At 47.7% G+C, this 27,750-nt stretch overlaps 1 protein-coding gene across 1 annotated transcript; it reads right to left on the reverse strand.

Moving 5' to 3' along the window:
- Nucleotides 1-18,539: 18,539 nt before the first annotated feature.
- Nucleotides 18,540-27,691, reverse strand: LOC138248849 (uncharacterized). Its single transcript, XM_069202803.1, has 2 exons — nt 27,063-27,691; nt 18,540-19,745 (listed from the first exon to the last, which is right to left on the reverse strand). Exon 2 carries the CDS (start codon nt 19,652-19,654, stop codon nt 18,674-18,676), a length of 981 nt encoding a protein of 326 aa, XP_069058904.1. The 5' UTR covers nt 19,655-19,745; nt 27,063-27,691; the 3' UTR covers nt 18,540-18,673.
- Nucleotides 27,692-27,750: the final 59 nt, after the last annotated feature.

Consider the following 27,750-nt stretch of genomic DNA (forward strand, 5'->3'; position numbering starts at 1 on the left):
TACTCAAGTGTTCAAAAGTGGAAGTCAAAACCAGCCCCTCAGAACACTTTCTAGGCCTCAGGAAGAGTAACAGGACTGCACCTGGTGTTTGGGACCCGTAAGGAGACCCGAAGGGCTGGACCTGCACCCAATTGTACACAGGACAAGAGTCAACTGACTGACCATCTGCAGGCTACTGGGACACAACAAGCTGCATAAGGCTTTCTTCCTGGCCAGTTGCAACTAGGCCTGGAATACACCTTGCTGGTGACCTCAGACGGAGTAAGTTGTGAACTTTGAGTGCTGTCCAGGGACCCTTGGGTGTGAGGCCCTTTGGTGAGATGCAGTTGCAGCTTCCAAGCCTATCAGGTTCATGGTGGTGAGGTGCATTTGTACCCTCCCAGGCTGCTCATTCTCACTGACGTTAGGTACAGCAGAAGCTGTTCTGTTTAACACGGGCAGTGGAAATTAGCTATGTCCACAACGGATTTTGCACAGTCTTTGGGGCAGTTCTCACTTAGGAACCACATAAGGAGACTGGGGGATCCCCTCATAATTAAGGGTGGGTGGAACTCACATTTTTACTCTGTGGAATTCTGCAGAGTGACATAAAAACTCCTCGCAATTCCGTGGAGTTCTGCCCACCCCTAATCTTTCACATAAAGAGAACCGTGGCTGTTGCTGCAGTCTCAATGTATCCAACATACAGACCCATATTAATTAAAAAAATGTGCTCTTTCAAATACTGGTTTATCAACTGCTATTGAAAGTGCTGCAAAGCGCCAAAATTGCAGCAAGCCCTATATATAAATACTTTAATGCTAAAGCTATCATTATTAGTAGCTGACATACCAGTAAGATTGCTGCTGTAGTTTCAGCGAGGTGCACACATCACCTTACCACTTCCGAAGCTGTTTTTCCTGCAGAAACAATATAAGCTTGATTTTAGAAAGCGTCTTCAGTGTTTGATAATCAGTGAGTTGGGCAATGCAGCATTTAGGCACCGAGAGATGGTTAATGTGTGACAGGCGCTATAATGGCCCCTGTTATAAAATGTCTGCCATGTAGCGCCCCCTGTCATCCTCAGACTATATAAGGGGCACACCTTGTGTGTTTACTAGGTCTAAAAGCGCCCCAGGGCAAGTAGCCTTTGTTCATAGATACAACCTGTGCCCACATAGCTTTCAACCTTGTGGAATGGCAGCCCATGTACTGTATTTAAACCCTTGTCTCGACTTCCCTGGGGCTCAGAGGGCCCAAGTGACAGAAAAGTCCTGCAATATGCTCTTGAGACAATGTTGCTCTCCCCCATGCTTCGGTATTGTGTGTTGTCTTGGAGTCCTGATCTCCGTTTTTGGGGGGTGGAGGGGAAATGAGGTCTAACTGTCACCTCTTAGATGGACAAATGGCGGTGTGCTTAGGATGGAGCCCCAGCCCACGAGCATACATGGCACTCGAGCTGCTGTGTCTGGAGCAGTGTTGTGATATATCAGTGTCAGGAATGAATGCTTCTTTGTGAAAGCTCCCCATGTGCACCGCAGGAGGAACCTTGTCCATTTCTTTCCTTTTCAACTTTTATAAGTTAGCTGTGAATGTTTAAGGTTGTTTTTGTGCAGCCCTCTTACCTTTACAAACCACAAGGGAGATGCTCAGAAGGACAGAGTAGGTGGCAGCCATTTCACAATTCTTCACGTGGCATACTCTGTGCAAGGGGAGCTCAGGAGTCTGTCCCAGTCCAAAGACCGCAGGGAAAAGTGCAGTACCTGTCAAAGTACTACCGCACTCGCGCTCACTGACTGAACCAAGCGTGGAAAGAAAGACATTGAAAACGACTAGACAACATGGATAACATTGGCGAAGGATCAGAGGCGGCCGTATTAGGAGTAGGTAAAGCTCGAACTTGCGTGAGAACTGGGGTGGGCGCTGTTACGCTCTGCCGCACGGTGGATGGTGGAGTGATTGCTGTACTCTCTACCCTCCAAGTGGAGCGCAGAGTGGCAAAACTCCACCGGTGGAGCAGAGTTTACCACCCACCCCTACTCCTGGCTTCACTCTCTGACATTGTTCGCTTTCTCTGGCTACTATACAAACCAAGAACATGCTAGGCTTCTCTTCCTTGACAGTTTCTCCTACTGCAGGGCAAGGCACTCTCCTTCTCTCTCTCAGCAGGCAGGCTTCTAGGTGTCAGGCAGATCCTCAGCATCTCCAGCAGAAAGTTCAGACTTCCTGTGCTGTGTCCACACTTTTGGAAGACTGACTACCAGGCAAACATTAACCTTGGTTACACAACAGCTGTTCATGTTCTCTGCAGAGTAATCTCATCCTTCTTCAAGAAGAAATTGGGACTGGAACCAGGTCAGATGCACATTCTCTAGACTGGGGATGTGGATCCAGAGTTTCAAATTTAAACAAGCATTTGCAATGCAATCTGTCTCACATTTGCAAGAGTTAGAGCTCTTGGCATAGTAAATATAATGTCTTATACCCATGTGTTTTGGTTTGGTGTGGAGTGGATGTATGTGGTTTGGAGTGGAATTATGTGGGTTGAGTTGGAATTGTTTGGTGTGTAATTGTGTGGCGTGTAATTGTGTGGTGTGTAGTGTATTTGTGTAGTGGAATTATGTGGCATGGTGAATAGATAGTGGTGAGTGCTGCATAGAATAAATAGAAAGGAAGAGAGAGCACAATATGTAGTTTCTTTAGGAAGTGGTGAATGAACCCCAGACAGAGAAGCAGAAAGAGCGTGTGAGAAATGGAGAAAGAAGGGGGGGGCAGACCACAGACGTATAAAAAGTGTGCCTGTGTACGCAGCAGATGCCTCAAGAAGAGGAGGAAAGTGTGGATTTGAGGGACAGAAATTATGAACACATAGCAAATTACTTTCTATAATATGATGAAATCCTATGGTATGAGAATGGAAAGGAATATATGTTCTTTAAACAGCACATTTCATATCAATGACAAATTTTGCAGTCAAATACTATAATATTAATATGAGGTCATTTTTCGTCTAAGATGTTTAACTCCAACACACGCAACATGGTATTAGCAGCACGTTTAAAAGTTATGCACGTGCTTCTTTGGAATTCCATCTAAAGTGACATCCTTCACTCGCACACCAGCAACACATTGAAGTGTCCTGTTGAAATGCGCCATTTACAGGAGCAGCTGATCTGTAATTCAGGCCTCTGTTTCGGAGATCAAAACGGGATGCAGGGGTGCACAAAAGCGGCCATCCTTTTGTGCTTGAGTGAGGGCCATGCAGCGGAATAAAGAAAAACATACTCTAAGCAGCCGGAGGAGTCCTAAGTACTGCAAACTTCGCACTTGTATAGCGCACTACTCACCCATTAGGGTCTCAAGGCGCTGTACGCATACCGCTGTGGAACCCCTCCTGGCTTTTCCCTGTGAGGCACCCACTCATGGGCAACCCCCAGGGTGAAGCCAGGCATCCAAGCACTGTCAGGGCTGTTGTAGAGATTAAGCAAGCTATTGCCCAGAGTTAGACCCATTAATTAGATTAGGCACAGAGGCGAGAATTATCTGGTCCAAGGGAATTGAGCCCAAGACCCTCCGAGGTAGGAATTGAACCCTGGTCCCAGGCCAGATCTCTGCATCAGGGTCTGCCACTTTAACCATTGTGCCACACTTCTCCACCTCCTGGAACCTGGCAGCACCAAGATTCAAAATACTTACAGATGAATCAGGCTCCATTAAGCTTCTGGTGACCACTCGTGTGTTACCAATGCACTAGAAGCTCATCGACTTCCATTGTCGATGTGAGGAAAGGTGACAGGCGAACTAAAAAAATATGTCATGGTTAAATTTTGCAACGATATGCCAAGACTGCTCTTGGTTGTCCAAGCCCAGAAATATAAGTATGTTGGCCAACTGACACCACATAAGGGGGTGTAGGAAAATGGCTCCCTTTTGCAGTTACCCCCTCCCCACACTTTTTGCCTGATATTGATGCTGACTTGACTGAGAGGTATCCTGCTAACCAGGCCCCGGCACCAGTGTTCCTTCACCTAAAATGTACCATTGTTTCCACAATTGGCACACAGATAAGTCCCTTGTAAATGGTACCCCTGGTACCAAGGGCCCTGCAGCATGTATTATGCCACCCTGGGGGACCCCTCACCAAGCACCAAGCACATGCACACTGCCTGACAGCTTGTGTGTGCTGGTGGGGAGAAAAAGGCTAAGTCGACATGACACTCCCCTCAGAGTGCCATGCCCACAACCCACTGCCTGTGGCATAGGTACGTCACCCCTCTAGCAGGCCTTACAGCCCTAAGGCAGGGTGCACTATACCACAGGTGAGGGCATAGCTGCATCAGCAATATGCTCCTACAGTATCTCATTCCATTCTTAGACATTGTAAGTGCAGTGTAGCCATATTGAGCATATGGTCTGGGAGTTTGTTATTACAAACTCCACAGCTCCATAATGGCTACACTGAATACTGGGAAGTTTGGTATCAAACTTCTCAGCACAATACATCCACACTGATGCCAGTGTGGGATTTATTGAGAAATGCACACAGAGGGCATCTTAGAGATACCCCCTGCATACCAGCCCAACTAGTAGTGCTAGGTTGACCAGTTTATGCCAGCCGGCCACATCCAGACGGGTTTCTGGCCAGATGGGGTGAGTGCCTTTGTGCACTCTGTGACAAGGGACAAAGCCTGTACTGGGTGGAGGTGCTTCACATCTCCCCCTGCAGGAACTGTAACACCTAGCGGTGAGCCTCAAAGGCTCAAGCCTGATGTTACAGCATCCCAGGGCACTCCAGCTAGTGGAGATGCCTGCCCCTCCAGCCACAGCCCCCACTTTTGGAGGCAAGTCCGGAGGAGATAATGAGAAAAACAAGGAGGAGTCACCCTCCAGCCAGGACAGCCCCTAAGGTGTCCTGAACTGAGATGACCCCTGCCTTAGAAAATCCTCCGTCTTGTTTTGGAGGATTTAGCCCAATAGGAATAGGGATGTGATCTACTCCAGTGTCATACTGGGAACCACCACTCAAATTAAGCACTGGCTGATGCGTGGTCTCAGGTGCAGTCACTGAATCAGCGTGGTCTCTGATGCAGTCACTGAATCAGAATAAGGGACCTATCAGTGGAAAATGTTCTCAATCATTGCATCCTTCCAGAAGCTCTCTCACACCCCTCACGGACTACCAGCCCCACTTTCTGGGGCAATCTTACCCCTCGCACTAGCAGCCTTGCGCTGCCCTCAGTTCTCTAGCTAGGCCTAAAAACGCTTGGCGAGAATTACTGCAAGCACACCTGTCTTGTGGCGAGTGTTTAGTTTCAAAACACAAAGCAGAGAGTCAGTGAATTTTCTCATGATTCAGCGGTGTGAAGATTTGCTTCTACCATAATATGACCAGTGCAGTATGCAGTGGAATGAAAACTTCTGCACATCATATATGCGAGGGGCAGTATCCCCTTTGAACAGCAGATGGCAACATTCGTTCAATAATGCAAGAGAAGCTGCTTGTCCCCAAGCAGTATCATCAAGGCCAATGGGGCTTAAACTCACGGTCTGTTGCTCTCTGTAAAATACAGTAGCGTTTAGTCAGCATTTTCTTTATCCACGTTGAGTTCGTATATTTACAAAACATCCGTCAAACCATCTTTGTACACACTGCTTTAAGTGCACAATAAAAGAAAAAATATGTAAAAAACATTTTAAAAGAACATAAAATTATGGCATAAATATTTTTGATCAGAAGATCATTTTCAGGGCCTTCACAACATTCTATAGGAAACTCCACCAATTGAGACGGCTTTGAAAGCTCAAGCGATTCAATATATTTTTAATGCCGTGAATGAGCCACAGATGCAGGGGTAGGGTAAGAAATGAGCTAAGAATGTTGCTTACGTGGGACGGGCGCCACCTGGTGGACGATCCTGTACATGGCGAATCCATGGGATGCTGTGAGCACAAGGTCAGTGCCAACTATCCTTCCTGTTGGTCTGAGCTAGACATGCAAATAGTTTCACAAAACTGATGTTTATAGTTTACATTCAGTGACGCCAAAGTTACACGTCTATTCTTTATGGTTTCACAAATATGTTTTTATGATTCATTCACCGGATGTATCACACAGGGGGGATTGCACCCAAATGTAGTGAACCACCCGGCCACTTCTATACAATGTAGCCACCACTCATCCTGAGGGCCGGGCGTGGTCAGGGGGAATAAAGGTGCCTGCGGTGCTCGGGGGCAGTGCACAATAACCAGCCAAGTGTGGCCTGTGTCCGAGTGCCCAAGGCAGGGAAGAGCAATATCGCCACGAGGCCTGTGCTGTTCCAGATCCCTCGGCAACCCTCTACGTTGGCAACGAGGCAGGCGTCATCCTGCCGAGTCTGGTGTTGGAGCACCAGTTTCAGCACAGTGGGAACAGAAGCCGACTGAAAATGTGTTGCAGCGCTGCGAGGTGACGCTGCGGCAGAGTGGCCCTTGGGCCTAAGCGGCTGCCATCAGAAGTGCAGCGATATGTAGGCAAGTGCACTAATATCATCCCCAGGGGCCAACGCGACTATATCACCAGCATGGCCGCGTGCGCAGGAGTGGTGCGCTGCAAGTCGATCACGTGGCAGGAGGCTGGTGAGCGAGAGCACGTCTCGGCGGTGCGAGCTGCTGACCACGATCATGCGAGAGGGTGTCACGTGGAGGAGGACGAGGCCTGTGGTAGGCCTGATCACACCCCTAGAAGCGAAGAGAGTGTGAAGCTCCAAGTCGTCGTGCATCTGGGTCCTAGGAAAAGCGAGAAGTAGAAGAGAAATCTGGGCCCACAGGGAAGGGGCGACTGGCACTGAGCTCTGCAGAGTGATAAAATAAGGAACAAACAGTGACAGCCTAAAGGTGGGAACAGTGAGGACCAAAAAAGTAGGGAAAAAAATTGTCTATTACCAAAGGCACCACACCAAACCTGGAGTAAATGGGAATCAGACAACAGTGAGGTGCAGGCCTCCCTGCCATGTCTTCAGCAAGCCAAGCCGCAGCGACTCCAGCCTCACCAAGCACGAACGCCACAGTCAACTCACTGCCCCCATTCAGCCAGCTGGATGGCCCAGCAACAGCTGCCCCTAGAAGGCGTGAGTAGATCAGGAGGTTCCGACACTACTTCCCCGCCACAAGAGAGACAGATGGCACTGTCATGAATCTATGATGCTGCACATGGGAGATGAGTTGTACAACCCTTTTGAGGATCTGCTGAGCACAGGTGCTGACGACGACTTTGATGTACCTGTAGCCACATTGAAATTACATTTTGACCCCCAATTAAACCCGGACTACAAGAGATGCAAACTCTGGCAAGCTTGCCAGGCCAAAGACGAATCGGTGAACACTTTCTCTGCAAGGCTGAGGAGGCTGGCCAGCATTTGCACTGGAATTGACAAGCAGGATGGAATCAGGTCGCAGATAATCCAAGGGTGTAGGTTGTCCAACCTGCGAAAATCGATACTGAGGCAACCAAGTATCTCCCTCGATGACATCTTGATCCTCGCTAGGTCCCATGAACTAGACAACAGCCGAGCTGTGGCCATGGAGTCAACGCTAGCCCGGGTACCCTGGTGGCAAAAGTCAAGGAAGAGAATGTTGAGGCGATCCAACGGCGGCCCGCCAAACAGAGAAGAAATGAGGCTATTCGAGGAGGTGAAAAGGGTTGTGGCAACTGCGGGATGGAACTGCATCCTCCAAGAGGATGTCCGGACCAAGAAAAACCATGCCTGAAATGCGGAAGGATGAACCATTTCACGAAAGTATGCTGCAGTGCTAGCGCTGCCAGAATGTCAACCACCAAGGGGAGAAGGGTGGCCAATGTCAAGTAGTTGGTGCTGGAAGACGAAAAAGGGAATCAGGCACAACCAAATCGAGAGGAGGAAGGAGAAGACGAGGAGGAAATCTTCATGATCTCATTTACTGGCAGGAAGAACCACTAAAGGAGCACACCCCCCAAGTACCAAATAACTGTCTATGGTGTGGAGATCGCCGCCCTTATAGACACAGTAGCGTCTGTAAATGTCATTGATGCGGAACGGTTCTCCAGACTGGAGACCAATCCTATGCTGTGCCCCATGAGAGCGAAAAACTACACCTATGGCGGGACCGACTCTCTTCCGCTGAAGGGAGTTATAGAGGTGGTGCATGGAGACACAAAGACCACCACGAAGTATCATGTAACCCAGGGTGACACCGGAAGAGTGTTAGGGTAGCACACAGCTGGGCTGAAGATTTGGGATTGGTTTTTTTCACCAAACAGGTCTCTCAGTCTCATGCAGAAGAGATCCTAGAAGAATTCCCAGAGTTTTTTCAACTACTCAGATGTCTCAAAGGAATGCAGGTCAAACTCCACGTTGATGAGACAGTGAAACACATAGCGGTGCATCACGGGAGGGTGCCTTTCCACCTCCAACCGCTGGTGGAAAAGGAGTTGCAACAACTCTTAACAAGCAGGAGTCTTCAAAACAGTCAAGGGGCCCACCCCATACTCTCTCATCAACGCACCCACACCTAAACAACCAGAGGCCATCCCGTTGTGTGTAGATGCGGGGTTGCCTAATCAAGCCATTTGTCGGGAGTGGCCAATTACCCCTACAATCAATGAAATTGTGGATGATGTAAATAGAGCTCAGTAGTTCCCCAAAATTGACTTGAACTCCGGATGCCACCAATTGATGTTGGATGAACCCAGCCAATACATAACAACTTTTTCCCCCCATGTGGGGCTCCGAAGATTCAAGCATCTCAGCTTTGGGGTGTTGTCAGCAGCAGAAGTTTTCCAGGAAGCCATACGCAGAGCTCTAACAGGACTGGTGGTAGTCATCAACGTAAGTGGACATCCTCATTTACTCGGACACCTTGGAAGAACATCATGTCCGTTTGAGAGACACCCTAAAAAAAAAACCTGGATCTGCATGTTCTATGCCAACGAAGTCTAATTCTTTGGGTATCGATTTTCCAATGAGGGGCTGCTCGTAGTCCCTCAAAAAGTTGAAGTGATTAGAGCTGCGGCAACGCGTTGGAACCAGTCGGAGGTCCGTAGTTTTCTGGGTATGGCCAGTTACTGCGGACGATTCATACCAAATCGTGCCACCCTCTCCAGTCCCCTCTGAAACCTGACCCGAAAAGACATCCATTGGGAGTGGCGATGGAGGCTAGCAAAGCGTTCCACAAGGTGAAGGCGACATTGCTGCACGATGCCAATATGGCGTATTTTGACCCTAAGTGCCAGGCAGAATTAATCATCGACGCCAGTCCAGTGGGGTTGGGTGCAGTGTTGATTCAGATGAAGAGCTCTGGGGAATGAGTTCCCATTGCGTATGCCAGTAAAGCACTCACTATCGTTGAGACCCGGTGCGCCCAGATTGAAAGGGAGGTGCTGGCGATCCGGTGGGTGTTAAACATTTCCATTTGTACCTCTGTGGCCAGACGTTTCATGTAGTGACGCACCACAAACCCTTAGTGCCCCTGTTCACAGGCACAGCAAGACAGGGACCACCCCGGATTGAGAGATGGGCCTTGCAATGGCAACCATACTTGTTCGATGTGGTATATCGGCCAAGGGTGAACAACCCAGCAGATTATCCCTCATGACACCCATTGACACGGGATCCCAAGGAGGAGGGCGAAGATAAAGCAGGGACAGAAGGGTTTGTAAACATGGTGGCATAGATGGCCTGTCCAAAGACTTTATTGGTGACGGAGATTGTCGAAGCCACCTCAGAAGACATGTGTCTCACGAGAGTCAAGGAGGCTTTGAGGGGCTGTCAATGGAAAAACTTTTTGGATGGGTTAAGAGGCATCACCGAAGAGGAGCGTGAATCCCACAAACAGCTCTGCTGATGCTGTGATGAACTCAGTGAAAGTGAGGACGGGTTAGTCCAGGGAGGTCACAACATAGTAGTACCCCAACATTTGTGAAGTAGGACTATGGAACTTGCCCATTAAGGACACCAAGGGCTTGCCAAAACAAAAGCTAGACTCAGGACCGGGCTGTGGTTCCCAGGGAGGGACCGGATGGTGGAGGAGCTGGTGAGAAATTGTTGGTCTTGTGTGCTCACAAGTGCCGAGCCCCCGGTAGCGCCTGTCATCACGGAGAAGGCTGTGTTAACTCCATTGTCATCACTGAGTATGGATTTTGGAAGTTTTCCAGATAACAGACTCACACTGGTAGTGATGGATAGCCACTCAAAATTTCCAGTTGTTGACTTGGTCTGGAGTGTGTCCTACCAGCACTGGACAAGTTCTTTGTGCTTCCGGGCCTGCCTGAGGTCAAGACCGACAATACCCCCCCTTTTCAATGTCACGAGTTTCAGGAATATCTCTGCCAACTAAACGTGCGTCATCACAAAATCACACTACAGTGGCCCCAGGCTAATGGAGAGGTGGAGAGATTCATGAGAACTCTCAAACGTGCCCTCCGCATTGGGGTGGAAAAAGGGGAAGACCTTGAAGGTTGCCTGAACCAGTTTCTGAGAGCCTACTGACTGACACCGCACAGGAGAACATGTGCCCCGAGTGACCTCTTGATGAAGAGGGGGGTAAGAGATGTTATACCGACTGGACCGCCCTGGAAGTCAGCCGAAATGAATGCATGATCACAGCCCGCTAAGAAAGCATGGTGGTATCCCGGAATGTGTCATGGTTTGAAAGAGTAAGTGAGGAACGGAGCCAAACCGAGGATGCTGAAACCACCAGCGAATGCAAGGTGGTTCGAGGAGAAGGATCGCCACTACTGTTCGTGAGACCACCTATTGAATCCAGGGAAGGCCTCAACATGACAATACCCTCTTCTTGGGCCGCTCTGCCATCACCGAGCGAGACACAACCCCCAGAGTTGAAGGCAAAAGCAACCCCTGTCCCAGCCAGAGATTGAAGGACTATGGGGCAGATTTACAAGCCCCTGGAGCTGCCTTAATGCCGCTGGTATTATTTAGGCGGTGTTATGGTGGCCATTCCCCCGTTCCATATTTGAATGCATGCATTGTGCCACTTTGCAACTCCTTGTGCCATATTATGCCTGCGCCAGGCATAAAGTATGCAAGGGGGGGGGCATTCCCACCCCATTTTTTCTGTAATTTTTACGCCTACTCAGGGCAGGCATTAAAGTGATGCACCCATTATAATTTATGGGCCTCCCGGGGTTTTGCTGCACTAGTGTCAAAATGTTTGGAGTTAGTTCAGCAAAGCGCCACAACAGCGTAAACATTTTTGACACTGTTGTGGTAACGACCGTCATGGTGCACCATATTGTAAATACGACGCAGCCATGGTGTCATTAGGAGCAGGGAGACCCAAGAAAAGTGACACACCGGGACCGATGACCACTTTCTCGTGAATATGCCCCTATGTGTGTTAGCGGAGAGCCTACTGTGAGAAGACTGTGCTGCGCCGAGTGAGTCCTCCCACCACCGGTGGAGTTTGTGTGGGTTGGCTGTCATATTGTTGGACTTGACTGTATTCGAACCATTGAGTTATTGTTCTTATTTTGTGTTTTTTGGATTATTTTTATTAAAGGTGGCTAGGGATGTAGTGAGCCACCCGGCCACTTCTGTACAAGGTAGCCACCGCTCATCCAAAGGGCAGGGTGCGGTCTGAGGGAATAAATAAAGGTGTCTGCGCCACTCAGGGGCAGTGCACAGTAACCAGCCAAGTGTGTCCTGTGTCTGTGTGTCCAGGGACAGGGAAGAGCAATACCACCACTGAGCGAGATCCCTCGGCAACCCTCTACACCCACAATCGATTTAAAAAGCAGTATCCATCCTTTTATAAAAGAGTTGGCTTAATATACCTGTGAGAGCCAAATTCACAAAATTATTGCTGGTGTCCAGACAAGACGATGTTAACTTTTATACAAATTTGAAAGAATTGAAGGTGGGACGGAGGTAGGGAGGGCTTGCTCATGTGTGAATTTCATTCAATGTGATCCATTTTAAGATTGGAGAATGCAGTTAATTTCATTACCAAATAATGCTCCATAACCTATCCAGTCTACTTTCACTGAAAAAAACAAAGGTTAAAGTGTTGTCATAGTTAGGTGAAAATGTCAGTTTTAATGTAATATTTTAAACTAAAAAACACTGAAATTCAACACTTGTAGTTCACTGAAGTAACTATAACTTGTGCCCTCCCCATGCAGTGTTGTCTTCAATGTCATAGAATATGTCATGAGTGATGTAATATGTGAGGACTTGAGCACTGAATAGCGAGGGTGTGAGTTATAATTACTTCAGGTAACTATAACTGGTGAATTACAGTGTTTTTTAAAGTTTAAAATCTTCCATTAAAACTGACATTTTCGCCTTTTACGTCACTTTAACGTTTGTTTTTTTCAGGTACTTTCCAAGATTTTTAAATATGTAAAGTGAGATATTATTACCATACCTAATTATAATGTCACATTAACCTATATTTTTTCAGCAAATTTTCTGGGATTTTTCAACGGATAGTAATATTTTACTTTATCATATCTAATTATACCAGCCCCCACTGTGCACGGCCTTCTGTCACGCATGGTGTGGGGATTGCTAAAAGGCTAGGCTCCTGGTCAGGCCTTGCGCACAAAGGCTCATATTTATACTTTGTTAGCGCCGGTTTTGCGTCATTTTTTTATGCAAAGCAGCGCAAACTTACAAAATATACATATACAATTGTATTTTGTAAGTTTGCGCCACTTTTGTGTGAAAAAGCGGTGCAAATGCAGCGCTAAAAAAGTATAAATACAGGCCTAAGCCTCCACGGCATCCACACCCTGCCGCACACAGCCTTTGACTGCGTGGCATGGGTTACCCGCAGGGTCACCTCCCTGAATGCGGTCAACCCATCAGACACTCATGCCTCCCCCTTTTTTTAATGGTGTCCGATCCTGCTGGACTCAAACAGAAGGCATCTTGGGCCCCTGTGCTCCTTCAGCAGGATCACAGAAACCCACAATTTTTATTTTTTTTATTTGGCTCTAAGGAGATGGGAGGCCCCTCTGGGACTCCCCACAAGGAACGGGGGTCAGGGTACCCTCACACTGCGCCCTTATACCTTATATTTTGAAAATTTTCAGGATACAGGACCATGTCTTCATGTTGCAGCCAGCCAGTCAGTATGCTCCAGCAGGATTCACAAGAGCCTCTTCTTCCTGTAGAAACAAGGAGGTTAATTGGAAAAAAAGCACCCTCAGCCAAACAGATCGCTTTATTCGTTGAAGGTGTGTGCCAGTAGATCACACAGAAGTCCTGCAAACCCAACCATTCAGATACTTAGAAACTGTAAACTTTAATTTCTCAAAAACTACTGAGGAGACTTACACCAAATTACAAAAAGCAGATTTCTGGGTAAAGATCTAGCTTTCCGCCAAAGTTGGTGTTGTTCTATTCAACCGTTTTGGTGGTAGCGCTGTTCAAAAATACAGATGGGTATTGCATAGGGAAATTGTATTTTGGGCCCCCCTACACACACTTTTTCTCTGCTCCTGCTTGACATATCACCTTAAAACTAGGCCTGGACAGAGGTCATGGAGTCCGCCTCGGCGGAATTCCGCAGAGTTGAATAAAAACTCTGGAATTCCGTGGAGGTCCTCCTCTCCTCGTTGTCCGACAGCAACGAGTCTGCGGCAGCTGCCTCCCTCTGGACTTGCGCTGTGCGCCCCATAACTGGGCTGCAGTGTGCACCGGGTGAGCCCCGCTCCGCTGACTGGGCTAGCGTAGTATTTGGACTAACCCAACGCTCCAAGCACAGCACTGAGTTCCAAAAACTCAATTAGCTCCGCCAACTGAGCAGAGCTCCCCGCACACCCCTACTTAAAACTTTCCAGGAAGGTGGATGAGCTTTTTTTTTCTTCCATGATGATTCGTCAAATGCCGCCAATGTTATTAGCACACCAGTTAATCAATTTCCTATAGTAACTATGTCCGGACTGCCACTGTTTTTAGATATATATTTATATTACCTAGTGGTGGTCGCTAGTAGGTAGTTATAGTTAGGACCATGTTTCTAGAAAAAAAGCATTTAACTTGCCTATATCGTTGGCACAGTTTGACGAATCTTCACAATTTTTTTTTTTTAAGTTTGCCGGTGATTCTTGCTGTGCATGGAAAGGTTTGGGGTGATCCGTCAAGCAGGGGCGAGAAAAAGGGTAAGTAAAAAAAGTTGTGTTTCCCATGTTAATTCAGAATACGCTTTTGCTTATTTGGTGTAAATTCAGTTAGTAGTTTTTGATAAATTAAAAGGAAAATACATTTGTATATCTAGGGCCGAAGGTCCTCCTGATGACTTTGCAGAGAGTAAGAGCTTGTGCACAGAGCTGCAGAGCTCTGATTGGCTGCTAACAGTTCAAACCAGGAAGTGTTGGCAGCCATCTTCGGCCTAGTCCCAGGGAAAAAGTAAAAAAATAAGAAAAGGGGCCGGGTAGAGTAATTCCTACCCCCTTGATTTGGTGTTGCCACAAATTTGCAGCAGTGCCGTAAATTCACAGCAAAAATTAGAGGAAAAAAAAACAAATGCGGTCTTCTGTGCTTGTTTTTTTTTAAGCCCCCAGGTGGGCCATGTCCCAGGCTTATCAAAAAAATAAGGAGGGGGGCACATGGGGCCCCCCTCCAGGGCCTATTACTGCTCTGGGGACGGCCACCTCCCACGGCCAGGTCCTGACATGTCTCAGGGTGCCCACCCCCGGGACATAGCTCTTTGCTGTGGCTTGGCTGCAGCTTTGACGGCTGCTGCCAAGTCACAGCAAACACTCTGCTCACGATGAGAGAAAGCAGTCAAACAGCTCTCCCTCGCTGTGAGCAGAGGGTTCCTCTGTCTCCCTGCCCACAGAGATGCAGGCAGGGAGACAGAGGAAACATTGCTTTCACAGAGGGGGACATGCTTTAGCAGCTCCCTTTCTGTGACAGCAAAGCTGGCTCTGGCAGGAGGCGGGGAGCCAGCCGGGACTGTGGGGGCCTTCCGACTCCCCCCCACGGTCCCCAACATTGTGATTGGATGCCCCAGGGGATGGGGTCCCTGGGGCTGAGATCGGCCTGAGGAGGAGGGCTGTGCACTGCTCTGTACCCCAGATATTACAGCAGTCGTGATAACTTCTTTAACGTCCATAAAAGTATATATAAAACATTAGCAGTCACATTTTTAAACAAAAAGCTGTGCATGGTGGGGGCGCGCATTTTAGCTACCTTAGGCGTGAGTTATAGTTACTTGAAAGAACTCTAACCATAACTGCAGAATTTTTATGCTTTTGTACGAGTAAATTCAGAACATAACTATACCGTCCCTGTAACCTTTGTTTTTTTCCCAGTGACTATATACATATAAATAACTCTTTTCAAGGAATACATGATCCCTCTGGCACACAACTGATTCTCTCACTCTCAGACAAGACCCTATGTGTCATCAGTGTAGGAGAGAAGGTTAATGTCATGGGCCTGTATGACGTTGGCCAGAGGGATCATGTATTCCTTGAAAAGAGTTGGGCAGAGTGATGAGACGTGTGGCACTTCACAGATGAGTTTGTGGGCTACTGAAGCGTACGGTGCCAGTGTGACAGCTTATATCTGATAGGATGTGGTGTAAGACGGTTTTGAAAGCTCTTCTCTTTAGTGACTTGAAGTGAATGGAGAAATGCCTGCCTGAGTTTGGAGGAATGAATGTTTCTTTAAAGTTTCTTTGTGACAGGATAGTTTTTCGTTCGTTATAAAAACCTGCAAGCCACATTTCCAATTTTGATTTTGCAATGTAATTCAAATTGCTCCCAGTTTTGTAGAAATGATCTGTAAATCCAACAAAATGTTTTATCCATTTTTTACTCCACTCAAACAAGTAACAATGTAAAGTTTGATATGCATGACTACTAAAAACTTCATTTTCTTCTTTAAATGTTTTTTTTTAATTTTTTTTAATGCAGCCCATTTTTCAAGGGAAAACGAGATGCTTTCCAGAAAAAAAAGTTTTGTTTTCATTTTTTAGGATCAGACAGTCTGCAGGAACACTGCCTGCTCTTAAAACATGTTTTACCAACATGCAAAATTGCAAATGGGTAACCACCTGAAAGAGGTGGTAAAATGTGAGTGTTTTGCAACAGCATGGGTCGCAAAGCCTTAACGCATACCACCGTGATTTGGTATTAAGAAAGGGCACCCTGAGCACACCACTGTCTAATATCGAATCGCAAACCCAATTTGCGATTTGGTAATTCGTTATTGAGTTGCAAACAATACACTCTGCCACAATATTGGCAGTCTTGTCAGGCCCAGGTGGCGTAGGCTAGAGCCTGCCAATCCAGTTTTCAAAGTTCACTGTTATCTGACGATGATCATTTAAGACAACCACTGTTTCTTTGTGACTACAATGACACTGTGCTTCCTTTTATTGTGGCTCTGTGAGGAGAGGTTGTTAGTATTCAGCACACAGACATCCATTCACGCGGTGCAAGTGGGTCTTGAAGAACAACCAGGGACAGCCAAGCTGTGAGAAGCAAACAGCAATGCCTGCGCATGCGCTAACCACACATAGGATCACAACAAAGATGGAATTTAAAGGCCGTGGCCATCTTTAATACAGACCTCTACTAGTATCAAGAAAACAAAATTACATTTCTACATGTAATGCTAGAAAATATTAAATGGGACAATATTGTTAACTCCTATCATTGTAGCATACTTACAACACAGCCTCCTGTGGTTGGGCCTGCCCCAGTCCTGCCTCGTGCAAAGGATTCTGGTGATGTGAGGAACCCTCCGCAAGGTCTGGGAGTGAAAGGCACACCGGCCATCCTTCGTCTCAAGCTACTCTAAAACTTACAACAAGAACAACTTGCAATCATGTCTGTAAACCAGGATGCCACATGTTTGCCAAATAGTTCTGGCCACCATAGAGTGTAGGTTACGGTCACCCCGCTGATGCCAGAAATGGCGCCCAAAACTGTCCCCTAATGGATGTGATTCATCTGCTAATAAACAAGTTGCGTCTTTTGAGCGTGGGCCTCCCTCTGGACCTGATGTGCCCGAGTTAGGGACATTGAACGTGCACCCTGAAGAGTGCATGAAACAGAGCCTCTGACCAATTGGCTTTGGAGTGTGGTTGAATGCCGCCCTAAAGGTCCGAGTCACTGAAGGCCCCTGGTCTTCTCACCATCTCTTTCCACACACCTGGTAAACATTCCCACCCCTAGTGGCAATGAGCAGTCAAAGACCTCCATTCCTGCCACTGGGGAGCCAAATCCGTTTTGATTGCCCTGTGAATAAAAGCATGTCTACACAACCAGACGTTGATCCTGGAGCAGGCAAAAACAAGCATTAGATTCAGTTGCAAAAGACAGATCCCGCATTTCGGTCTCAAAAATCTGTTGGAATTTCCAGTGGGGCCGCCTCTTCCTGCCTTCATCACAACTGGGACCACTTTAAAGTTAGCATTGAAGGCAACTGCAGAAGATTTCGTCTTCACATGTTGTGATTTTCCAACTGGTTTAATACTTTCATCAAGGGGTTTTCAATGACTGTCACACAACTGACTTCCAGGGGTTCTAAGGTTTCTTTCTTTAATGCAAAACAACATCCATTTCAATCAACTTGTTCTATCCACTTGCCATGTTTTTTTTAAGATCAACCAGCATTGAATACCTGGATCACTAACTCAGCCTACAAGGAAGTGTGTTAGTGAGATGGGGTGTCCTTCTGGAAGGACGGAGGGCGCCCTGGGACTGCTTTTGTTACAAATATGTGTGATCAAAGTTCGAGCTCACAGAGAGCAAAATGAACCTCATATTCAGAGTTCTGCATATCTGGAACAAGACTTTGTTAATTTGGGCAGAAAGCCTAACACACAGGGATAAACTGAATGCAGACACTGAATTCACATACAGGATCTGCAGTTGGTGATGTGTGACCTTGTAGAACTCTCATCTCCAGCAATGTTTTAATTTCTTTCCTTGCTGAAGAAACTTTTAAATACTTCCTACAGAATCAATTTAATTGGCGCAATTTTGTTGGTGTGCCCCCCAGTAGTGGCTGGATTAAAGCGTCCCCTTCCCTGTGCCAACTATATCGACAAGACAATCTATTCTCTTTGGAGGGCCCAAGAGAATGAAATCCTCTGCATAGTGGGTAGTGCCTTCTGACCCCACCAAGAGTTGCTGCTTCTTCTAGAAAGTTGCTAAACATTCCAAAAAAAAATGGGAGCACTTCAATGGCATGCATTTGGCCAACACTGTCCCTCAGACATGAAACCCAGCAATGGAAAATGTTCAGTGTGGATTGACAGCACCCCACAGTCCCAGTCAATGTTGGATTGTGCCAAGAAGGCCACCCTCCTTAGCACCGAGAGGCTAGTGATTGCTTGCCCTGAAGAAGCGTGCAAGGCTGTGCAACTTGCAGATTCAAACCCATCAGAGATGGAGGAGCCTGGTGACTATGGTGATGAATGAGATGAAATTGAATTGGCTCTTTTCAGGCCTATAACTGCAGCAGTAATATAAAATCTTTGAAAAGGGGATGTAACCCTAGACGCTGGTAGAGCTTTCCAGATCTTTCACAATTATTTTAAGAGCGGATTTTTTTTTTCTGGGGGGGGGGGGGGAGGATTTACACCAGATTGGATCCGAAAACAAACCCTGATCTCAAATAAAGAGTTTGTACTAAGCAAATGCGTCTACACCTGCAGCCGGACGGGGTGAGTTTGCGCTTCTAAGGAGGGACTGCTATCACTTGATACGTCGTCTGCCATTGCCATGTTTTTTAAAACACCTGAATTCTGGGTGACCCCGTGACCCACAAAAAGTGCATGTGTGCTCGAACTTGCACCGGTCTCCTTTGCGACACGCGTTTTTATTGTACTCCCAGCACTCGCGCCCTTTCTGGGGGGACTTAGCAGACCTCATGTCTATAAGGGTAGATTTCACCATTTCGAACCAAAGACCTGTCTGGATCTCATCCCAGGCCATCTCTGGATCGAGGGCTTTCAACCATCTAAACTTGGCATCATACTGTAACCAAGCATTGCCCGAAAAATCTCTTTCTGCGCCACAAATCAACCTCATGTAGGCAAACAGCTGTGGGGCCAGCGTTGGCTGTCTTTCACAGATGACAGAAGCGTAAGCGCAGAAACCTGTGGTCCAGTTTTGTAAGGTTCGGCCTGTCCACTTTTTGTCGCTTTTAGACACAAATTCAGTGTCACTCAGAGAAAATATGTCACAGCATTTTCCGCTCCAAATCTTTTCTTTTATTTCCATCCGCAAACCCAGGAGGGAGGAGGACATTCTGGAGCCTATGTCTCTACATAAAGTTGCAGCTGTGCCTGAAACATTGACCTGCACCTCTTGTTTCACTGCTTTTAACACAACATTTTGATGCCCTATGGGTCCAATGTTGCTATTTGTAGCACCCCCGACAGCTGGACTCTGGATGGGCGCAGCATTCAAGACCACAGGAGCTGGTGGGGCACCACCAGTGCCCAACACTGGGGACTCAACCTTCTTGTGGGGCACAAGGACGATGTTCTCAACAGTGCTTGCCCTGTGCTGGGCTGGCTGTGCGTCTGTGTCGCGATACCTGGCGGGGACTTTACGGGCCCTCTTTGGAGACCTGACTTGGCTCTCCTGGGGCATGGGTGATACCGAGCCTGCTCCAGTAATCCGCTGTCGGACCCACTCAATGCCGTGGGACTTGATGGCTTCGAGGAGCATCTCCTTCAGAAACTCGTCAGTGATGTCAGCGGCTGGATCTTGGACAACTTCTTGCTTGACTTCACTGGCACGGACTCATGTCCGGGGCATACTACAAAAGAGGAAAACATTTACAGATGAAGAAAACTCAACACTTTCGGCAAAAAGAATGAATAGTATGCATATCCCTTTCACCTACTGTGTCCCTGCATAGTTATGAAAAGGGACCCCTTGCCTCTCAAAAGAACAGCTGACATAAAAGTACGTAATTAAAATACCAACAACCTAAATTAACGCAACCGCTTGTAAAGAGGTACCAGTAAAAAAACAAGCATTTCCATTGCAATAGATCTCGCATTTGATTGAGTTAGGGCTATTGGTGCTGTAAATTCATAACTGGACTTTTCTTTCCACAAAAATTGGTCAACCCTGCCTGATAATTTGGTCTTTTCCTGCCACATAATTCCGGGGGCCCTGCATATAGCTAAAGCACTTCCATGTATCTTCTTCCTCTACCTGCAGCCAAATATAAATTTTTTGCCACTTAGCATCCTAATTTAAATCTGCCATGCTAATTCCAATAGAATACCACATTCACCGCCCACCACCAGAGTTGCTGGCTGGCTAACGCAAATCCCAAAACAAGACAGCCACGGAGGAGTAACAAGAAATTAACTAGAAGAGTCACCCAAACATATCGAGATTGTTCAAACAGTCATAGTGTAATAGGAATGTTAAGCTGGCCCAAATCATGGTCATAATTGCATAATTGCATCATGTAAACCTAATAAAAACCTTTATCGGAAATAGACTTTTGGCATTAGACAGTAATGGTCAAAACAGCAGCTAGAGTGAGAGAACACACTTGACTATTGAGCATTATCTACTCGGGTCATGAACTGTTTGTGAACGTGGGCCATCGGCCAATGTGCCAGGCATAAAGCCTCTTGTTTGGGTCTGGTCTGCTTGCAACCCCAGAGCACCCATCTGCAAAAACCCACTCAGTCTTGGTCTGTGATGGAAACCTCTGAAACTTTTGAAAAAGTCACCCCTTGAATTACAGAACGTGTGGTACATACATGACAGATAACGCTATGAGACACACTACACAACCAGTCTACTGGTTCTCTATGACACGCAGACCTAGACGGCGTGCAAAAGCTGGAATATCCTGGGAAAAGGAGGCTGCTTGAGTACAATTTGGCGCATCTGTTACTGGTCTGGTGCAAACCAGACCAGAAAAAAACAAGGATGCATAGGTCCTTTCCAATAAAGTGGTTATTCAAAGGTACAGTTGTTTTCACTGTCAATACATTTTTAAGTGGGGCGCTATGGATTGAGACCAATCTTATTCCAGATGTTATCTCTGTGTATCTTTATAGGGTTGGTTTTTCCATATTTTCATTTTCTCTGTCAATCAAGACAGAGGTTGCGTAAGATGCACTGGCCAACTGGGAGAAGCGTGTTCCCAGCACGTCTTATGACAGTGCTTCCAGTCCAGACGTCAGGTGTTAGTAGGGGTTATCAGGTGGCTAGCCGAAGAAGACAGGCGGGCCCGTGGAAATCATGTAGCGGGAGCCATTGCTTTGTTATAGAGCACGGGTCTTCAAGCGGTGGGACGGACCCCCGTAGGGGGGCCTCAAGTGATCCCAGCGGGGGCCCCAGGCTCTGGCCAAAAGGAGCATTATGCTGATAAAAGGCCTTTATTTTCAGCTGGAAACAAATGATCAGCAGTAAACTGCTCTGTAATGGGCCATCAGTAACCTCTCTTGTCACTTATTTCCAAGCTGGAAGTATGCATCAAAAGAGAGGGGATTCCAAATACTCTTCAAAGCCCCCACTTCTAATCATCAAACTGTGAATATGTTTACAAGTTAAAAAAGGCCTGCCCATGTTTGGCGTAATGTATTTGATTGCATCTTTAAAACAGTAACAGAACTTAACCATTGTGAGAAAACAGGGCTGATTGCAGAGGCCCCATAACTTTTTGCCCCCATTTCCTACTTTTTACTGGTGTTTTGCCTGACTCTGATGGTGCCTAACTTGTTCAGGTAAAGAGTTTTAAACTTTACCTGAAAAGTTGCCAATTTCAGCCCTGCATTGTTTTTGCTGCTGTGCTCTGATTGGCCAGCCTGCAGCAGCTTTTGCCAAGCTGCCTTGATGAGGTGTGAAGTGGCCTGGCTTCACACAAAGGAATGTGCCTGTGGGAGAGAATCTCCCCTCAGCAGATGGTGAGGCAGGAAGGGGGAGGGCTGACAAACTGGTCTTCAAAGGCAGAGAAGGACATTTGGAGCAACCAGCAACACCCCCACATCCTGCAACCCCAGACAACTGGGTGCCCCCTTGATTAGATTAGGAGAGGGCAGGAGAGGGGTGTGTCTATGATTTTTAGCCACACCAGTGGGTGGGCTCAGCCAGATGTAACCTCCAAAAATCAGATTCAGCCATGATGGATTTTTGGAGAACGTTGCCTCCTGGGGTTGATTTTTTGCCACACTTCCCAGGAAGTGGTCATCACAGGGGGACGACCCTGCACCTGATTGGAGAACCAAGACCCCCCTGCTTTTCACCCAGGAGCAAGGATAAAACTGGCAGATCTGCACCCACACCTCAGTTCCCCATCAGATTCCAACAAGGAAGAACAACAGAAGAAGGACTGCCCTGCTGGACCCCTGGCCTGCACCTGGAACCTGCACTCAGAAGGACTGCACCAGCTGCACACTTGGGCTTCACCACAAGAAGGACTTTGCCTGGCTTCAACTGGTTCAAGGAGGGACTCCCTGTTTGCTACAGGTGAAAAAATTGCTATCCAGAGTGCCCTGCACCAACTCCTGAAGAAAGCGACCAGCTGACCACTGTCCAGTGGCCAAAAAGGAGTTTGCGCCAGGTGCATTCTGGGAGTTGTAGTCCCCCCCCCCCCCCCCCCCCCCCCCCCCCCAAGGACCATCTCAGAACTTCTGGACCCTTGGGGTGAGCTGTGGACCCCACAAGAACCTTAAAAGGACATCTGGGAGAAGCCCCAGAAGTTTGGACAACTTTTGTAAAAAAAAAAGCTCCATAGAGGGACCGACTTGCCGCGGCAACTCTAGCCGGCTTGCCTCAACCGCGACCCGGCCTGATTTGCTGGTTCGTCCCGGTAAAGAAAATCTCCGAAAAAGAGACTAAGGGGGTCATTACGACTTTGGCGGGAGGCGGAGGCCGCCCGCCAAAGTACCGCTGTCAGAATACCGCTGCGCGGTCAAAAGACCGCCGCGGTAATTCTGAGTTTCCCGCTGGGCTGGCCCCCTTCCACCCGAATGGAGCCGGCTGAGTGGAAAGGGTGCGACGGGTGCAGTTGCACCCGTCGCGATTTTCAGTGTCTGCTATGCAGACACTGAAAATCTTGGTGGGGCCCTGTTAGGGACCCCTGCAGTGCCCATGCCATTGGCATGGGCACTGCAGGGGCCCCACGATACCCGTTACCGCCAACCAGGTTCTGGCGGTAAGGGGGTCGAAATCCCCATGGCGGCGCTGCCTGCAGCGCCGCCATGGAGGATTCCTCAGGCCAGTTTCCCTTTTCTGACCGCGGCTTTACCGCCACGGTCAGAATAGGCCTGGATGCACCGCCAGCCTGTTGGCGGTGCATCCGCGGTCCACGGCCCTGGCGGTCCATGACCGCCAGGGTCGTAATGACCCCCTAAGTCCAAAGGTAAAAAGTTGACCAGGACCTCCAAGCCAGCGTTTCCGAGGAGGGCTCCATGGATGTCGGATCAAGATCCAGGTTTACCCCGGTCGAAGGATTTTCACCTCGAAAAAATGACTAAGTCCGAAGGCAAAAATCTCCACAGATGATTCCAGCATCGCGTATCCGGAGAAGGGCTCCAGGAGGTCGGATTGGACTGGCAGGTTCGTCCCGCTGAAGAAAAGCTTCGAAAAAGAGACTAAGTGTGAAGGTAAACTTTTAACCGAGGCCTCCCGCGGCCTGCAGCTGAGCAGGGCTCCATCGCGGTCGGCCTGAAACTTTGACTTTGCCCCGGTCGAGGTGCAACCAGATGACCGGATTGGCGCTTTTTGTTTCTAGGCGCTAAAAAAATAATAATTATTTAAAAATTCATATCTCTGGTTCCCCTTATCCAATTTTATTCGTTTTGGTGTCATTTTAAAGCTAAAAATATAATCTATTTTTATTAATTGGTTTGGGATTTTTAAACTGTTTCCTGTGTTTTATTTAATTACTGTTTTGTGATATTTGAATGCTTTACACTCTGTCTCCTAAGTTAAGCCTTGACGCTCGTTGCCAAGCTACCAAGGGTTGAGCTGGGTTTAATTTACTGAGACCTAACTGGACCTTAGTGGAGGTTAGTGGCCTATTGCTAAGTGTAGGTACCTACCTGCCCTTACCAATAACCCATTTTCCAACAACTGTAATGTTTAAATATGTCTACACATATTTAAACATTGCCAACTTAATAGAATAATTGTGGAAAATTCGCAGGAAGGGCCCCATATTTTTTTTTCCACTGGTGGGGGGGACATAAAAAAGTTTGAATCCCACTGATTTAGAGCCTCTGAGACATGAAACAGCAGACTTAGACAGGGTACAATAGCTAACGTTTCTCTGACACACGCACACACAAACAAGGTATCAGACGCACAGTGCCGTAACCTCTGTAACGGTAGCACAAGTTTCACTAAGCACGACATCGGCAAAGCGGAACTGAATGTGAGAAAGGACAGCGTGCCCCAATGCCGCCATGCCAGTATTGCTTTTGGAATTAGAAGGCAGTCAGCCTCGTGCGCGCTAAAGACAATGTCTTCAATCCATACAAGTTAGGGAAATCCCGCCCCAGCCCTCGAATGGCTATCTGGAAACGCATTTCCTGCTAGAAACGGGAAACATCGCGTTGGCACAGTAGCTATCCTGATAGAACAACTGTTGACAGACACGTGCCTATTGAGTTTGCGCTGTGAGTGCCGTGGTGGACATGCGCGAAGGGGAGGGACAAAAAAACAAAGTAGTTCACTCCCAGTAAAGCATATTGCAATCATGCAACAACCCATGTAAAGGGGTCAGTCTGCAAGGCGGTAACAAAACCTCCCCTAGGCGGGACAAATGTAAAGAAATTACCAGTGCCATCAAGGGATTGGTGAAAAGCAAGCCCACGAACGAGTGAAAGTGATGGGTGTGAGGTGGGCGTGGTTAAAAGCCCACAATATTTACAACAGGTCAAAGCGCTTGTGCACTCGACCTAAAAATATAGTCAGCGTTTTCCCATCAAAGAAAGGTAAATTGAATTTCCCTGAGTTTGTCACAAAGGATTGCAGATTGGGCGTCATACATTTCAATTACAGGCCAACAGCTAGAGGTGTTGCTTTGTATAGTCTCTACACCAAGAGCATCATTACAAGCAGGCCAGTATTTATGGGGAGTAATTCTGCACCACATAATTATCTGAGCCTTCAATCGCTCTAATTTCCTTTTAACAAGAGAGCCCTCAATTGAGTTTCTTTATAACGCTAGAGCCTGCAAGCGTGCTATAAAAGCATGCTCTGATTTTCTTGTAATACATGAGTCAGTCTGCGATTTCCTTGTAGTACATTAGAGCAAAGGAGTAGACAGAACATTAAAATGCCCTCCCCCCACTTCAAAGTTCTCATGGCACCACAAGTGAAGCAAGCCACTGCGACCCTCCTCAGAAGAGCCCTCTTGTTTCTTCCATCCAAGCATCTATCCATTCATCCTTCTACCAACACACTGATATCCACCATTTCACAATTACATTCTATCATCCATTCAATCATTCATCCATATTTAATTATTTTTCTGCTCTGTCCCTCTGTCCATCCATCTGCCAATTCGTATCTTATCCATTCATCTCCAAACCTATCCATCCCTCGATCCACCCTTTCACTCCCCCATCCTTTTACTCAGCCGTCCATCCTTTCCCTCGTCCATCTATTCAGCCTTTCACTCATCACCAATCCATCTAGCTACCTTTTCACTCATCCATCTCCCCTGTCACACGTTCATCCATTCTTTCACTCATCCATCGTTACATCATCCTTTCATTCTTCCATCCATCCTCCCTTCCACCCATCCATTCACCCTTTTGTCGGCTATCCATCCTTTCATTGTTCCATCCATCCGCCTATCCATTTGCCCTTTCACTCACCCGTCTTTTTACTCACTCATCCATTTCATCTTTTCACTCACAGCCATCCATCCAATCTCCCTTTCTCTTATCCACCCACCATTCGAACCCATACATTTACGCTTTCAGCAACCATTCACCTTTTCAGTCATCCATGCATTCACCCTTTCACTCACTCATCAATCCATCCATCTATCTATCTACCCTTTCATTCATCCATCCATCCTTTCATTCATACAATCACTCACCCTTTCACGTTCATTATACAGTGCTTTACTGCCTCTAGCAGAGCCTACAGCTGCCCTCCTCTGAACCTCTGGGGTGCGCTAGAGACATAGCGCCCAAACTCCCAAGGACTGTACACATGTGTAACACAACACGTAGTAGTCGTGACTGCAACATTTTATGAAAACAGCACAACGGCAGACCTCGCCGGCATGACTGAACCCGCCTTAGAGGGCGCCTAGCTATATCATTCATATATATATATGTATAGATATATTCACCCAATTCCCCTCTTGTTTCACCGGCGCGCGATTTAAAGTCTTCAAAAGCCCCGAGCCGAGGCGAACACTGACCCACGGGCCGCATAACATAGCATGTGTCAGCGGCGAGCGTGTAACTCCGCGAGCTGCCCAGCCCGGGAAAACCTCTGAACAAAACAGGAGTTTTCAGCATCTTAAACCTGCAAACTTCGACATTATAGGGGGTGCGGGAAAGAGGTCGAGACCGGAAGCCGTGGCAGGTAGGGAGGTGGGTGTGGACGTGTCGGACACACAAGGAAAGCACTTCGACGCCTCGTGAGGGGCAGTAAGCGCTACATAGATACACTTACTAATAGAAGTTCCGGACAAACACCCCTTGGCTGCGGCCAGCAACTAGAAGCCATGTGCCTCGCGCATCACTGGATAATCCCAAGGCCTGAGGTGTGGACTTTGGAGCTGGGAACCATGTTCGAGTCTCGGCGTGGGCTCAGCATCCTGTGATTCTAGGCAAATCCTTAATCTCCCCGTCCCTACTAAGAATGCGTGTGTCCTCGTTTAATATAACTGGTGCTCGTGTAAAGTGCGCCAATACCCGCGGGTCGAGTTTGCAAGCGCTATATAAAACTGCAACGGCAAAAAAATGTAACCCCGGATCTACTTTTAACAAACGCATTCTGGGAGGGGTGTCTTGGTCGGCTGTTTTGAAGATGGTGACCCCTCCAACCTGGAATTCACCTGGTAACTACCATCCACCCCCACCCCGAATTCACGCACCCTCGGGACACCAGCCCTGAGACTGGGGGGTGAACTCACCTGGGTGTCTCAGGTGCCACACCACCGACGAGGCAGGAGAAGAAGGGGGTACAGCTGGGGTTGAAATCAGGAGACGGCGATGCTGCAACTTGGTGGGAGGGGATCGTCAAATGAGAGAGACGCACGAGGGTGAAATCAGGAGACGAGTCACGAGGGTGAAATCAGGAGACGAGTCACGAAGGTGAAATCAGGAGAGGAGTCACGAGGGTGAAATCAGGAGAGGAGTCACGAAGGTGAAATCAGGAGAGGAGTCACGAAGGTGAAATCAGGAGACGAGTCACGAGGGTGAAATCAGGAGACGAGTCACGAGGGTGAAATTAGGAGACGAGTCACGAGGGTGAAATCAGGAGAGGAGTCACGAAGGTGAAATCAGGAGACGAGTCACGAGGGTGAAATCAGGAGACGAGTCACGAGGGTGAAATCAGGAGACGAGTCACGAAGGTGAAATCAGGAGACTGTAAAGATGCTTCCAGGTAAACAGTCCACGAGGGGACGAGTCAGCAGGATGAAATCAGGAGACACAGCTGAGGGTGAAATCAGGAGACACAGCTGGGGAACCCTCGACGACGCCAGCTCTGAGGCACGAGGATAAAAGGCCCAGTCCCTCCTTGTCCTTCGCAATGATATACCCTTCTGCCCCGCCCAGTGATTCCCCCCCGACCCTCCCCGGGGGGCTGAAAGAGGGTCA

The sequence above is a fragment of the Pleurodeles waltl genome, chromosome 8 (genome assembly GCF_031143425.1).
Source record: "Pleurodeles waltl isolate 20211129_DDA chromosome 8, aPleWal1.hap1.20221129, whole genome shotgun sequence".
Taxonomy (NCBI): domain Eukaryota; kingdom Metazoa; phylum Chordata; class Amphibia; order Caudata; family Salamandridae; genus Pleurodeles; species Pleurodeles waltl.

Bases quoted from the DNA above. Each gene is read 5' to 3' on its own strand.
- LOC138248849 (XM_069202803.1), bottom strand. From the start codon at position 19,654: ATGCTCCTCGAAGCCATCAAGTCCCACGGCATTGAGTGGGTCCGACAG.